The 14173-nt window shown below is 37.7% G+C and overlaps 2 protein-coding genes across 2 annotated transcripts; both read right to left on the reverse strand.

The window, feature by feature from the left end:
• Positions 1–3244: 3244 nt before the first annotated feature.
• LOC132276526 (uncharacterized) lies at positions 3245–5051 on the reverse strand. The gene is made up of 3 exons (XM_059777988.1): positions 4928–5051; positions 4330–4774; positions 3245–3956 (listed from the first exon to the last, which is right to left on the reverse strand). Exons 1-3 carry the CDS (start codon positions 5049–5051, stop codon positions 3245–3247), a joined length of 1281 nt encoding a protein of 426 aa, XP_059633971.1.
• A 2188-nt stretch (positions 5052–7239) lies between these two features.
• LOC132276536 (uncharacterized) lies at positions 7240–8277 on the reverse strand. The gene has a single exon (XM_059777999.1). It carries the CDS (start codon positions 8275–8277, stop codon positions 7240–7242), a length of 1038 nt encoding a protein of 345 aa, XP_059633982.1.
• Positions 8278–14173: the final 5896 nt, after the last annotated feature.

Here is a 14173-nt window from a genome sequence, read left to right on the forward strand (position 1 = left end):
AACTCCTACTCCATGATATCCCTTTTGAGATTTTTCAAAATCCACTATGGGTTCTCATTTCGAGTGAAGACCAAACATTTTACAAGAAACAAAACCTTCCTTCTCCTTTATTCTTACTAAGAGAACAACATTCTCTTAGACTTTCTTTTGTTCAAACCAACCATTTTGATAAGTTGAAAGGAAATTGAAGTACAATATAGAATCTCTCAAACATAATCAAATTTAAGCTCGCAAGACTATAGTATAATGAATCAAGTTGAAGCTAAGTCTATGTAGACTTGAATGAGATAATGAAAATTGTAATGAATGCTCTAGCTCTTAAATGCTGATAAATGTTTCTAAGCATTTATGAGCTTAGACAATCAAATCTAAGCTCATAAATGCTTGGCCATTATAGAGAAATCTGGGCAGGAAAATGGCTGTTGAGTGTAGTTGAGAGTGCATTTAATGCTATCATAGCCATTAGATTCAAATTCTAACAAGAATCAGTCGGCTGGTTTGAGTATCAGTTAATTGGTACTTTGAACCAGTCGGCTAATAGCTTTCATCAGTTGATACAACAATTCCTTCAAATCTAAACTCTGTGGAAGACTCAGCACTCTCAACATTAGTTAATTGGTAGAGATCTGAAATTGTTTTCAGACACTTTTGAAGATGTCTTTGGCCTTGGAGTTCCATTAGGTCATTATATGTTACTCAATGAAGTATGACCTAAGGTTGCTTGAGGATCAAAAGTGCATATGCATGACCTATTTCAAGGTTGCATCATTTGCATTTCATGGTATTTTTGTCATTTGATTTCAAAATATAATGTTATTGAGGTCTTTTAATGCAAGGAATGGGCAACTTAGTCATTTTTTTTTTAATTTTCATTAACGGCGTATTGTCATTGACCATACTGGGTAAAAAATTTACGTTATGTTTTTGGTAAATATTATCAAAACCACCGTTTTGTTCTAGGAGTATTTTGAGGAGAAATGAAAATCATGTTTAACAAAATTTTTTTTGAAAATTAATATCAATCAAAAAAATAATATCTTAGACATTTTCCAAACAGGCCTCTGCTTACTTGTTAAAATAACACAATAATGGTTAATAGTAAAATGGTTAAATGACACAGTAATTGTTAAAGTAACACAATAATTGTTAAAGTAACACAATAATTGGCTTTAAGCAAAGGTCGTCAAAGGTACTCTTCAAAAAGTTTAAAAGACACCACTCTCTCTCTCTCTCTCTCTCTCTCATCCCCAGACCGAGAGAGTCACTGACGTCGCTATCGTTCCAGCAGGAAAAATGTTCCAAACTCAGAGTCGGCTAATCAACAATCAAGCGGAAGGAATCTCAGAATCTTCTGACGATGGATCCACGAAACACTCATTCAATGTCCTTTTTCACTCACTCACTCACTCACTCTCTCTTTTTTACACTACACAAACACATATATGTATAGTTTCATTCGCTCTGTCAAGTTCTGCAACTAACTCCTCATCGCCTTTGTCTGTCTCTGTTTCACACTTCCTTCAACCGATACCGTCGAAGCGACCAGTTATTCGCAATGTCTTGGGCCAGTTATTTCTTGAAATTCCTAAATTTTCTGGCGGATTTCTTTGTTTAATTTCGTTGTTGAAGGGAATGAGGCTCGAACCTCGGTTTGGTTGCCTAGAAATTTTATTTAGGGGATAAAAAGGGAAGGGAAATTGAAGTCTTTCTTTACTGATGTTTTAGTTAAATACTCAACACCTCAAAAAAAAAAAAAAAAAAAATTAATAATATTAATGTGGACTTGTTGGCCCAATGTCGACTTTTCCTTTTGTCTTATTTCCCTGCAGTTTCCCAGCAACCAAAAAGAGAATGTATGAATTTAATAATTATTATGTGCCTATTTATTGCCCTAATCCGGCTCTGATAATGGTTTTACTGAAGTTGTGATTTCTAGATTAGAATAAAATTATGTCGAGGACAAGCACTCAATTAACTCACCTTTTTGAAGTTATGAATTGTACCATATATATATATATATATTTTTTTTTTTTGGTTTTTGTTTTATTGTTTTAGAAATATGGTACACATTACACAACACAGGCTTAGGACGTATGAATAAATGTATAAAATTAGTATAAAAAGTTTGTGTTTTTTCTTGCTAATGACTTCTTCCATAGACAAAACAATACTTCAATTTTCACTATCAAAATTATGTGCTGCTTATTTGGTACCCTATAAATCTACATTTCCAGAATTCTACGATGACTAGTTTATAAGACTTTCTTATAATAAAACACGTGTTATGTATAATATATTGAATATTAGCTATTTTAATCTTCTTATAAAACTTCCAATAAGATATTATATTGAGGTTGAATTTTATGGTATTTATACAAATCTTTGTTTTATAAAATTAAATATAAATCCTTTTACTTATGCAAAATATATTTTTCAATGATTTTGAGTCTTATAGTGAATTCGGAGGAGATCAAACACTAATTCTTATGAAATTGATTATTGTTAAGTACTTTCTAATAAAAGTTCAGTTTTAAAGCTTTGACAGGATATATATATATATATATATTTTTCTTAAGAGTTTTGTTTATTACATGATTAAACTTTGCAAAAATTGTTCTTTTGAAAAGTGAAATTAGGTATTTTTGTAAAAAAAAAAGAAAATGTACTTTTATGAAATGAATAAAGGATTTTTTTGTAAAGCCTAAAAATATCTAGATTTTACGAATCTCTAATATTAGTGTCATGACTTATAAATTTACTTTTTGGCGATTTCTAATGAAACCTAGACTTTATTGAAACCTAGAGTTTTATAATTCTTAAAAACCTTGAAAAAGCAACTTTATTTATTTATTATTATTATTTTTGAGATATCTAGACTTCATTAAATTTAAACCTATAATTTATGAAATTTAAGGTTCATGAATTTTTTTTTTTTTTTTTTTTTTTTTGATAAGTAATAATAAATTAAAAAAGGTGTTCACTGGGGGAACGTGTCCCATAGACATAAGAGAACTGCGAACTAAGGCCTCAAGGAATCCAAAAAAGAAATAAAATCAGAAGAGGAACAAGAACTTCTCTTCACATAACTGAAGAGAGAACGAATAATAAAAAGTTTCAGTGTCGCTGTAGACGACTCATTTCCTTCAAACATTCTACTATTTCTCTCCCTCCAAATGCACCACCAAATGCAATGTGGTATAGATTTCCAATAATCACGAACACTTTTACTCACACGACAACCTCTCTAAGCATGAATCAGCTCCTTAGTAGAATGTGACATTACCCAATACATGCCAAAAAGCCCAAGAATAAGATTCCAGCAGTCGTGCGCTACAGAACAATGCATTAGGAGATGATCGACTAACTCCCTATTTTGTTTACATATGCAACACCAATTAACAAAATAGTTTCCCCTTTTTCTCAAATTATCGATCGTCAAAATCTTACGCCAAACGGCGGTCCATACAAAAAAAGCCACCCTAGTGGGAGCCATAGAGCGCCATATAGTCTTCCATGGAAGATCATAGGGTGCAAAATTAGACAAGCATAAGAACAAAGACCTTACTTCAAAATGACCGCGAGAAGAGGGAATCCAAGTCAAATCGTCATAACCCCTGCCAAGTCCTTCCTGCCAGTACAATTGATCCAAAAAAATGCTCACATCTTCTAGCTCCCAATCCTGAAAAGAACGCCGAAAAAGAACATTCCACGTAATTCCACTATTATCAAGCTGATAACAGTTAGCTACGGTGGCATGTTTATCAACTGCAATACTAAATAATCTGGGGAAAGTACGACATAAAGGCTGATTTCCACACCAAAGATCTTCCCAAAAACGAACGCGACTGCCATCACGAACACTGAATCTAACATGAGGAGAAAATGCATCCCATCCTTTCCGAATGGATTTCCAAGCCCCAACTCCTCCCGCAATAGAAACCGGACGTGTAGTCAATCTGCCAACATCATCCACATACTTGCAGGAAACTAATCTAGGCCAAGGGCGGTGTCTTTCCTTCTCGTATCTCCACAACCATTTGCCCAAAAGAGCTTGATTAAAAGGAATCAATCGTCTAATATCGAGACCCCCCCAGTTTTATAGGCTTGCAGACTTGCTCCCATCTAACAAGGTGATACTGGAACTCTTCTCCCCTTCCTCCTCAAAGGAAATTCCTTTGAATTTGTTCAATTCTATTAGCAACGGAGCATGGAATTTGGAACATAGAAAGAAAATAAGTGGGAAGGCTTGATAAAGTGCTCTTGATAAGAGTAACTTTAACCCCCTTTGACAAATATTGCTTCTTCCAACCTGCCAACCTCTTTGCATACCTATCAATCACAGAATCCCAACTCCCCACTAATCTGGGAGAAACCCCTAGGGGCAATCCCAAATAAGGGATAGAAAAGGAACTCACCCTACACCCAAGAACCGCAGCTAGAGAAGAGATGTCCTGTACATTCCCGACTGGAACAAGCACACTCTTGGCCACGTTAACCTTTAGCTCGAAAACTGCCTGAAAGCAAGCCAGAATGCATCTCAAATATCTAAGTTGAGACACATTTGCATCACAAAAAGCCAGAGTGTCATATGCAAATAACAAATGAGAAATCTCCACCTGATTTGTAATATCTCTTCCCACCCGAAATCCCTTGATGAGACCAAGATTCTCTGCTCGGCACATAAGTCTGCTTAAGCCCTCCATAACAATAAGAAAAAGAAAAGATGACAATGGATCACCTTGTCTTATACCCTGAGAGCACCCAAAAAAGCCGGCTGGAGAACCATTCACAAGAATTGAGAACTTAACAGACGACAGACATGTCTGAATCCATGTCCTCCATCTACTTCCAAACCTCATTCTTTGAAGCAAATAGAGAAGGAAATTCCAATTAACATGATCATAAGCTTTCTCAATATCAAGTTTACACAGAACTCCAGGAACACCATTACGCAACCTTGAATCCACACATTCATCGGCGATAAGAACTAAATCAAGAATTTGCCTACCTCCAACAAAGGCATTCTGGGAATCTGAAATAATCCCATCCATAACTTCTTGCATTCTTTGAGCAAGCACCTTAGCTATGAGTTTGTAAATACAACCCACTAAGCTAATAGGACGAAAATCCTTAATATTTGAAGCGTTTCTGACGACGGCCGTTCCAATACGCCAAACTGAATGTAGTGAATGTGTGGTTCAAGAAAAGCCTTTTATGTCAAATTTAAATTTATAAAAACCACTACCAACACTACTACTAACGTAGCAAGAGTGAGTAGGGATCGTCCCAAGGGATTATACGTGTTGGAATTTCAACTTCGACTCTAGCGTACCAAATGATTGCAAAAGAGAATTGGGTTGGTTGATTACTTCTAGAAAAGAATTAATTAAAATGCAATGAGATAAAGAGTAAGTAAGAAGGAAAGGTCTTGGGGTGTAGAGATCACCACCAAACAATACTATTCCAAACCATAATCAAGTGATTAATGAGGGAAATGAATGTGTTGCAACAATGTTGTGTGTATAAAAGATATTCAATTGGTAAGGGTGACTCAACAAGTGCAAATTGTCTCAATCAACATGTGTGAGGCCACAATACATCTATTGGTAGAGGAATATATTGTCTAGACATCATGTGAAGAGAACAGAATATCAAATCAAGTCATTGAACCTTTCATTAAGCTCATAGTCCAAGCAATCCATAAGGATGAGTTAGTTAAACATGCATTATCTAAACATCATGTGAGAGGCCACAATTTATCTATTGGGAGAGGAATAAATTGTCTAAACACATGTGAAAGATACAACATATCATAATTAGTCATTAATCCTTCATTAAGCTCACAATCCACATACAACACAATATTAGAGGAATATGCCATTTGGACTCACAAGCATGGAACATCAAACATCAAGAGTAGATTGTCCTCCCATCTAACATTATACTACCACTACACTAAATCTACACTACTAGCATGAAAATAAAGTTATCTAGACTAGGGGAGAGGCACAAGCCATCAAGAATAGGCATAAACCATCAAATGAACCAAAATAGCATTCATTAAGCATATCATCTTGATAATCTCTAGATCTATAGCATCAATACACATAGACATGCATCAAAAACACTACATCTAGAGATAAGTACATGAATATCCTACTCTAGCATACATAGACATATGGGTAGAATAGAATAGTCAATTGGAAGCATTAAACCATACAAACCATGAAATAATCAAGAGTTATATATACATGAATATCAAGATGTATCATACAACACTAATCCCTCAATAATACACAAGATTAGAGTATAGAAAGCATGCTTGGGGCTAACTCTAGCCCCAAGAGGATGTCTAGCCACTCATGGTAGTGATGATCCAACCCTCAAGGGCTAACTCCATGGCTGCTCCTTGTTGGTGAAGATCTCATCCAATGGTGCTCTAGCTTCCCTCCTTCCTCCTCTCCAAGAAGAGCCTCCAAGATGATTTTCAATGTGTGTCAAGAGACTCTAGACTCCCCTCCAAAAAGTGTATCATATTTCTTATATAGGTAGGTCAAATACACCCTATGATGAGCTGTGATCGTGCAAGGCATATTCTCCAATGATTGGGTGAAGGACGGAATAAATGAGCTAGACTTTAACTTTTTCTCGCTGGAGGAAGTTCGATCGATCGAACCTTAACTTGGATCGATCGAAGATTGGTTCGATCGATCGAACTGTATCTTGGATCGATCGAAGTGGTCTGACTCCTCCGGATAAGAACAAGGCTGAGATATTTCGAAGATATTTATGGGGAAAAGGACAAAAGTGGTTGGTAGGCGTACAGTTGTGGATAAGATCAATCATTTGAATATGACAAAATAGGGTTCGATCGATCGAAGGTGATGTTGGATCGATCGAACTTGGAATTTCAGCAAAGGCCAAGGTTGGATCTATCGAGAAGTACTGTGATCGATCATAGATGTTCGATTGATCGAACTCTAAGTTGGATCGATCGAACTTTTCAGCTGCACAACTTTGATTCCTTTTTGCTCCTTTCTTTCTCCACTTTGCTCCCTCCTTTGGTTTATCTCAGGATTGTTTCAATTAAGCTCTTATTTGGCTGAGTTAGCTCAATTTTGGGATTAGTGCCTGAAAATATAAATAACACGTAATAAGTCTAAAACGGCAAAGTAAGATAGATAAAGGTACTAGAATGCTTAAGCTTAACGGGTTTAAATGCGCACTTTTCAGTGCTCATCAGTTTCCATTCTTAGGGATGAGGGAAATAAATGATGCATTAAGCGATTTCTCAAATACACTTGTAGAATGAAACTTTTGAAAGGTGCTCATCACTTCATTTTTCACAACTGCCCAACTTTCCAACAAAAAACGCATAGTAAACCTGTCAGGCCCCGGGGCTTTATCCCCATTGTAACTGGATAAGGCCTTTAGAACTTCTTCTTCAGTAAAAGGAAGCTCTAGCCCATCTCTCTCCATCCTAGAAATAGCCTTAAAAGGAAGACCATCAAGCTTGGGTCGCCAACCTAAAGGTTCTGTATAAAGCTTCTGATAAAAAGACACGATCCCGCTACGCACCTCTTCCTCCCTCCACAACTCCACGCCTTCTACCTGTATACGTCTTATGTGATTACTCCTTTTGTGGGCATTAGCAAGTCTGTGGAAAATTTTTGTGTTACGGTCTCCCTCTTTCAGCCAAAGAGCCTTGGATTTTTGTCGCCACGAAATCTCCTCCATACAAACAATCTCAGCTAGAACTGCCGGACAGGAAGCTCTCCTAGTACAAAGAGACTCCACATTCCCACCCGCCTCCTCTAGCCGATCAATCTCAGAAAAATCAGCAAAGACTCTATTCTTCCTCGATTCAAGGTTCCCAAAAACATCCTTATTCCAATGATTAAGAGCGAGTTTGAGAGCTCTTATTTTATGTGTTAATATAAAGCTGGGTGCACCTGTCACGATCGCTCCCTCCCACCATGAACGAACTGTCCCTTGGAAGTCCTCCACTCTCAGCCACATATTCTCAAAACGGAATGGGGTTTTCCGAGAACACAAACCCCCACAATCCAAAACTAAAGGAACATGATCAGAGGTAATCCTTTCTAATACCGCCTGAACAACATCTGGGAATTTTTCTTCCCACTCCCCAGAGATTAAAAATCTATCCAATCTTGAGAGAGTAACTGGGTCTCCACCACTAGACCAAGTATAGGTCGCACCTTCCATTGGTAGATCAATGAGAAGGTGCTCATCAATGAAGTCAAAAAACTGATCCATGTCTATTGACTTTCTTCACCTCTCTGACGGGAACCTGACTGAATTGAAATCCCCACCTAAACACCAAGGTAAATAGCATAGACCTTGAACGTGGCTTAGTTCCTCCCATAAAATGGGTCTGTCAGTATCAACGACTGGTCCATAGACCCCAGAAAAGTGCCCTCTGAAATTATCCTCTTCCATCTGAAACTCACAGGAAACAGAAAATCTGCCCTTCCACACATTCATTCTGGACAATCACCTACTGTCCCACATAACTAAGATACCACCCGAAGAACTTATAGTGTCCAAAGCCTCCCATTCCACAAACCTTCCTCCCCACAAACTTCTAACCACCCCGTCAGTAATGGATGCCATCTTGGTTTCTTGCAAACAAACAACCTGAGCCTCCCATTTCCTTAAAGCTACCTTCACCACCCTCCTCTTATTCGGGTCATTGAGACCACGAACATTCCATGTAATGATTCGTAGCTTCATTAAAAACCAGTTGAGATTATCTCCCCTCCCCACTTCTTCAAACTCTTGCTTCTAGTCCTACCCCTTTCCATCACCACTCATTTCTTCTTATTGTAGTGGATGTCAAAGATGAGATTCTTAATCTCGTGAATCCCTTTCCAAGACGATATGGGCTTCGTTTTTATAACTTCATTAGTGATTGCTATCTCGGTTCCAGTCACAATTGCTTGAAGAAGAGATAAAGTCTGAGCGTTATTACTTTCTGAAGATACTCCCAACAACTCACTGGTAGCTCCAACGTTATCAACCACCCAATCCCTCCCCAAATCAGTAACCTCATCATCAGGTCTCACCACTGCCAGGGGTTCCACCACTGATATGTTAGAATCATCCTTCAACCGGGGCTGAAGTTCATTAGAACAGACCTTTTGGGTAGACCCCAATTCATCAGCCAAGTCCTTTTCAATTATTCTGTCATACTCATAAACAGAATCTGAATCTGTAACATAATCACCCAACCCAACAATACTGCCAACCTCATTCTCCTCGTCCGTTGCAGAAGGCATACATTTGAGACCTTGCAACGTAACATTTAATCGTAGCTCTTTGAACAGAGCTACAGCCTCATCATTGGACAATTTAAACTGCAAATCTTTTCCCACACAAACCGTTACTCCTTCAAAGGGATCATTGACTTCACTGCATACGGTAACCAATTGGCTAGGAAAAACAAATTCCTTGCCATTTAACTCAGAATTCGAAAAAGGCAGCCTATCCATCTTCTCTGTAACAGCTGCATCACCCCTCAATCCTCATCACCTCGCATGAAGGGGTAGAAGAAGAGGGTGGATCAGAAGACGGACTCTGAAGATCTGAAGACATACCTGGACAATTAGAAGAAACCCACTTCTGCTTTTCTTTTCTTGACCACCGAACTCCATGAGAGCCCTGAGACAGAGATCTAGTGCTTTCCTTCAGCTCTGGATTGACAGAGATGTTAGCGCAACACTGAGAATGCTGAAACCCTTTTTCAGCAGGTCTTACACCAGTTTCGGCAGCAGAAAGGTTCATCCACCTCTTCTTCGCCGGCGAATTCCAGACAGTTCCGGAGAAGCCATTAAAGCGTGGACTCCACGAAGAATGAGAGCGAGGTGGGCCGGGCTTTGATTTACGAAAAGAAATGGGCCCCCGCGTTATCTTGGTCATTGGGTTACTCAAATGTTGCCCATTACGCTTGGGCTTTGTCAAGATAAGAGAAGTGGGCTTCTTATTCAGTACTGATATTGATAACTGATTGCGGGGTCCCCAATTAACGGCCCTTTTAAATTTCTGAGTGCTGTGGGTGAGCCCATTAGACAAAGAGAGCCCAGAACGTACATCGGGCCCAAACTTAAGCCCATTAGCGTCTAATGCATTAGTGGCTCCATTAATGCCACGATCGGTGCCACGTGTTTGATGATTTGTGAAACGGGCGTATTGAGATTGTGGGCGCCGAACAAGGACAGGATTGATACGACTCCTGTACCTACCCTTTCTACGCACTTCAGGCACGTGTGCATGCAATCTCCTACTTCCTTTAAGGCCCTGCCGGAGCTGTAAATTCCGACGACCTCCTTTGATGATCGTTTCAACACGCGGCATGTGAGAACTCTCACCAGCGCCATAGTGAGACTTCGGGAGGATACAAGGTGTAACTTCCTCAATCAAAATAACCTTAAAGGCCACTCTTTGATCCTCAACAAAAACATACTCCGACATCGTTTTTCCGGCGGAGACGTAGAGAAGGATTCTCTCTCCGCTCACCGCCACATCCGCCTCAACGCCTCTACATCCACCACATAGATTTTTGATTTCTTCAAATAACTTGTGACACCACAGGTGAAGGGGCAAACCAAATAACATTACCCTCCGTATGCTACGATCTCTCACTGCAGAGCATCCAACCGCGAAATACCAGATGTCGATGGATAGCAATGCATCGCCCCATCTTTTCCTTCCTTCATCCAGAACCCTTAAAGCCTCGTGCTCCGACGGAAACTTGAACAGAAAAAGATCGTCGGGAAGGGACGAAACTTTCACTCTGCTAGAAACCTTCCAAACTTTCGTCGCTCACACCTCAATCCCTTCAATACGCCCGACATCTCTATCAAAGCGACCAACCAAGCATGATCGCAAGACAGATTCATGTTCCTTGATGCTTTGATGATCGACCCTAAAGACCGAATCACCACCAACGGAACAACATTTAATATCACCATTGAAATTGAGACGAGGTAAGGTCGCAACACTGAGATAGGAGCGATACATAACAGAAATCCTTGCCGAAAAGCCAAGATCCAACTGCAAAGAACATAAATGTAAACGACAGACGCTGGAGTGAAAGACTCCGACGTCAAAAAAAGAAGAGAGAGAAGAGAGAAAAGTCAAACATGGTCAATATTGGCACTAATATTGAAGTTATCATGCAGCATTTTAAAAAAATAAAAACTGTTTGAGAACAATTGTAAATGTATTAAATAAAAATGATATCAATCAGTATCTGATTTTTGTATTTATTGTTTTTGTTTAAGAGTTCCCCCATTGGAGTAAATCCTGGCTCTACCACTGATGGTGATGGCATTTTTAAGTGGTGGTTTCACTATTAAGAACAAAAGGTTCATGAATTTTAGAATTTAGTATTGTGCATTTTTCTGACTTCTACTGAAACCTAGGTTTATGAAACCTAAAGTTTTAAATTTTAGAAACTTAAAAGGCTGACCTTTTGACAAATATGGGATCGTTACTAAAGTCTCTGATAGCTTAGGGTACACATGGTTAATTAGACCTACATGGGGTGAAAAGGTCTACCGTCTAATAGATATTAATTTACAACTAACTACCATTTCAAATTACTGTCAAACCTTATTCAAGGTTCAGTTAATTAGTTACTTATAAAAACAAAAAATAATAAAATCGGTCAATTAGTTTATTTTGTATCTTTATCATGATCATACAAGCACGTAAAACAGTAAATAAATTAAGTGGAGATACAAGATTTTTTACATGGAAAAGCCTTGAAAAGAAAAAATCACGGGACCTTGTCCTGCCATGACCAATCCATCATGGGAAAGAAGTTTTACAACCATGTTACCAGATTTACACCCTAGCATTTCTTAGTTACCTCTTGACACTGCCTTGAGCGAAACTCTCTACTCGAGTCTCCAGACTACTGCACCATCAAGAGATCTACGTTTCACACAATCTGTTTTTCCATGGTTTATTCAATCCTCCATCTTTGACTTGCTCATTGAATTGCTCTTATCATATAATCTCTGTTGTGCTCCTTTTCTTTGAAACCCTTCAATCACATATATTGTATGAAATATGGTAAACCATAGATTAAGAGACAAGATTTTCTCACTCTAAAAGTATGAATTCTCTCACTAAATTGCAGAGAGACTCAATGGATGACTCTAGATCATAGTTCGCCGAACCTGTTGATTTGCAATGGACTTGACAACTAACGAGTCCGATTCTTGCCAATTTATCGTGATAATAATAAATAAAAAAAACAAAACAAAACTGGCCGGTTCTCTGAAGTATTGGTCGGTTCGGGACCACTTTGACCGATTCTGTAATTTACAATGCATCTAAGGATCATAATGCACATATAGGGTTGTATTTTCCCACCGAAAAGATATATTCATATAACGAAGAATCTTTTTGATTCCATTTTATGTTAAATGGATGTAAATATGTTTACCTTGTTCCTGAAAAAGCATTTTCCTTGGAAAAAAATGGAGTCTAAGTTGCATGGACACGGATATGATACGATCCGGATATGCTGAGATATCAAATCCTAGAAAAGTAGGACGCAGACACAATGTGGACACGACTAATATAAATATAAATTGTCATTTATATGTCTATTGAATAAGACAATTATAGAACTTTTAATTAATTTATAATTTCTTTACTAAAATTACATAATTTAGAAGATCTATCAGAATATTATCAAAATATATTATATATGCTATTACTCTCATACCTTGTCATTATAATTATATTATTGTCATATATGACAAAGTGTGATTACTTGTTGTGACATGTGTATAATGTTTTTTTATTATATATATTTTAAATTTTATATTTAAAGAATTCTTGTCATTATAGTATCATTACATGTTGTGACATGTGTATAATGTTTTTTTAATATATTTTTTTTATATATTTTCATTTAAAGAAAAAGAGGTTGGACACTTTGACGTATGTTTATACTATTGTTTCGAAGACTATTTTGTGTTTGTGTTATATAAGACTTGTATTGAAGAGTGTAGGATGTGTTGGTTGAGTGTGTAGAATGTGTCTATGAAATGTCGGAAATAATAAAAAATATTTTTCAATTATGGACATGTCCATGAAGTGTCGGACACGTCTTCAGGAATGCTCATGAAGTGTTGGTTTTCGACATGGTTATCCGACACGGACACGGCACCTGTTCGTTCCTCTTGTGATGGAGTAAAAGCAAATCAAATGTAAAAGTGAGAGAGATCTAAAGGGAAGTGGAGAGGAACAATGCCGTTTCACCTGAAGGTTGAAGAAGAAGGCAGTGTGTTACTAAGATTTGAAAGAGGTAGTAGTGTTTGGCTCTTTGATTTCGTATTCTCTCTTTGAGATGACGTGAGAGAAAATGAATTAATAGATTGGATGGAGGTTGTGCTGTTGATGAATGTTGACTGTGACATTGGACTCACGTTATAACAAAAAAATGAGTAGGAATTTGCCAAAATACGACTCAATTTTCCTAACATCAAGTGAAATCATATGGAAGAGAATGCCTAAATTTTTTATAGATTATTGTTTGTAAATCATATGGACCGCTGTATGGGGTAAGATCCTGACGATTGATAATTTGAGGAAGAGGGGTAATTGTTTGATTAATTGGTGTTGCCTATACAAACAAGATGGTGAGTCAGTTGATCATATCCTTATGCATTGCCCCGTGGCGTACGATTGTTGGAATCTTATACTTGGTCTGTTTGGCATGCATCGGGTAATGCCATGTTCTTCTAAAGATTTGATTTATGCTCGGAGAGGATGTCGTGTGAGAAGAGGTGTACGCGATTACTGGAGAATTGTCCCACATTGCGTTTGGTGGTGCATTTGGAAGGAAAGGAAATGTTTGAAAGGAAGGAGTTGTCCATGACGATGCTGAAACTTCATATTATTCGCTCTCTTTTCAGTTATGTGAAGAGGAGTTCTTGCTCCTCTTCCGATGATTTAATCATTTTTTTGGATTATTTGGGGCCTTAGACCCTGGTTCCACTTTTGTATAAGGGACGCGTTCCCCTCTTGAACGCCTTTTTATTTAATTATTACTTATCAAAAAAAAAAAAAAAAATCATATGGAAGAGAACATATAAATTGTTTTGCTGAAATAATCTTCTTAATTTTTATGGGC

The sequence above is a fragment of the Cornus florida genome, unplaced genomic scaffold (assembly GCF_030987335.1).
Source record: "Cornus florida cultivar Cherokee Brave unplaced genomic scaffold, ASM3098733v1 CherokeeBrave_3.0.0_Hap2_Chr01, whole genome shotgun sequence".
NCBI lineage: Eukaryota > Viridiplantae > Streptophyta > Magnoliopsida > Cornales > Cornaceae > Cornus > Cornus florida.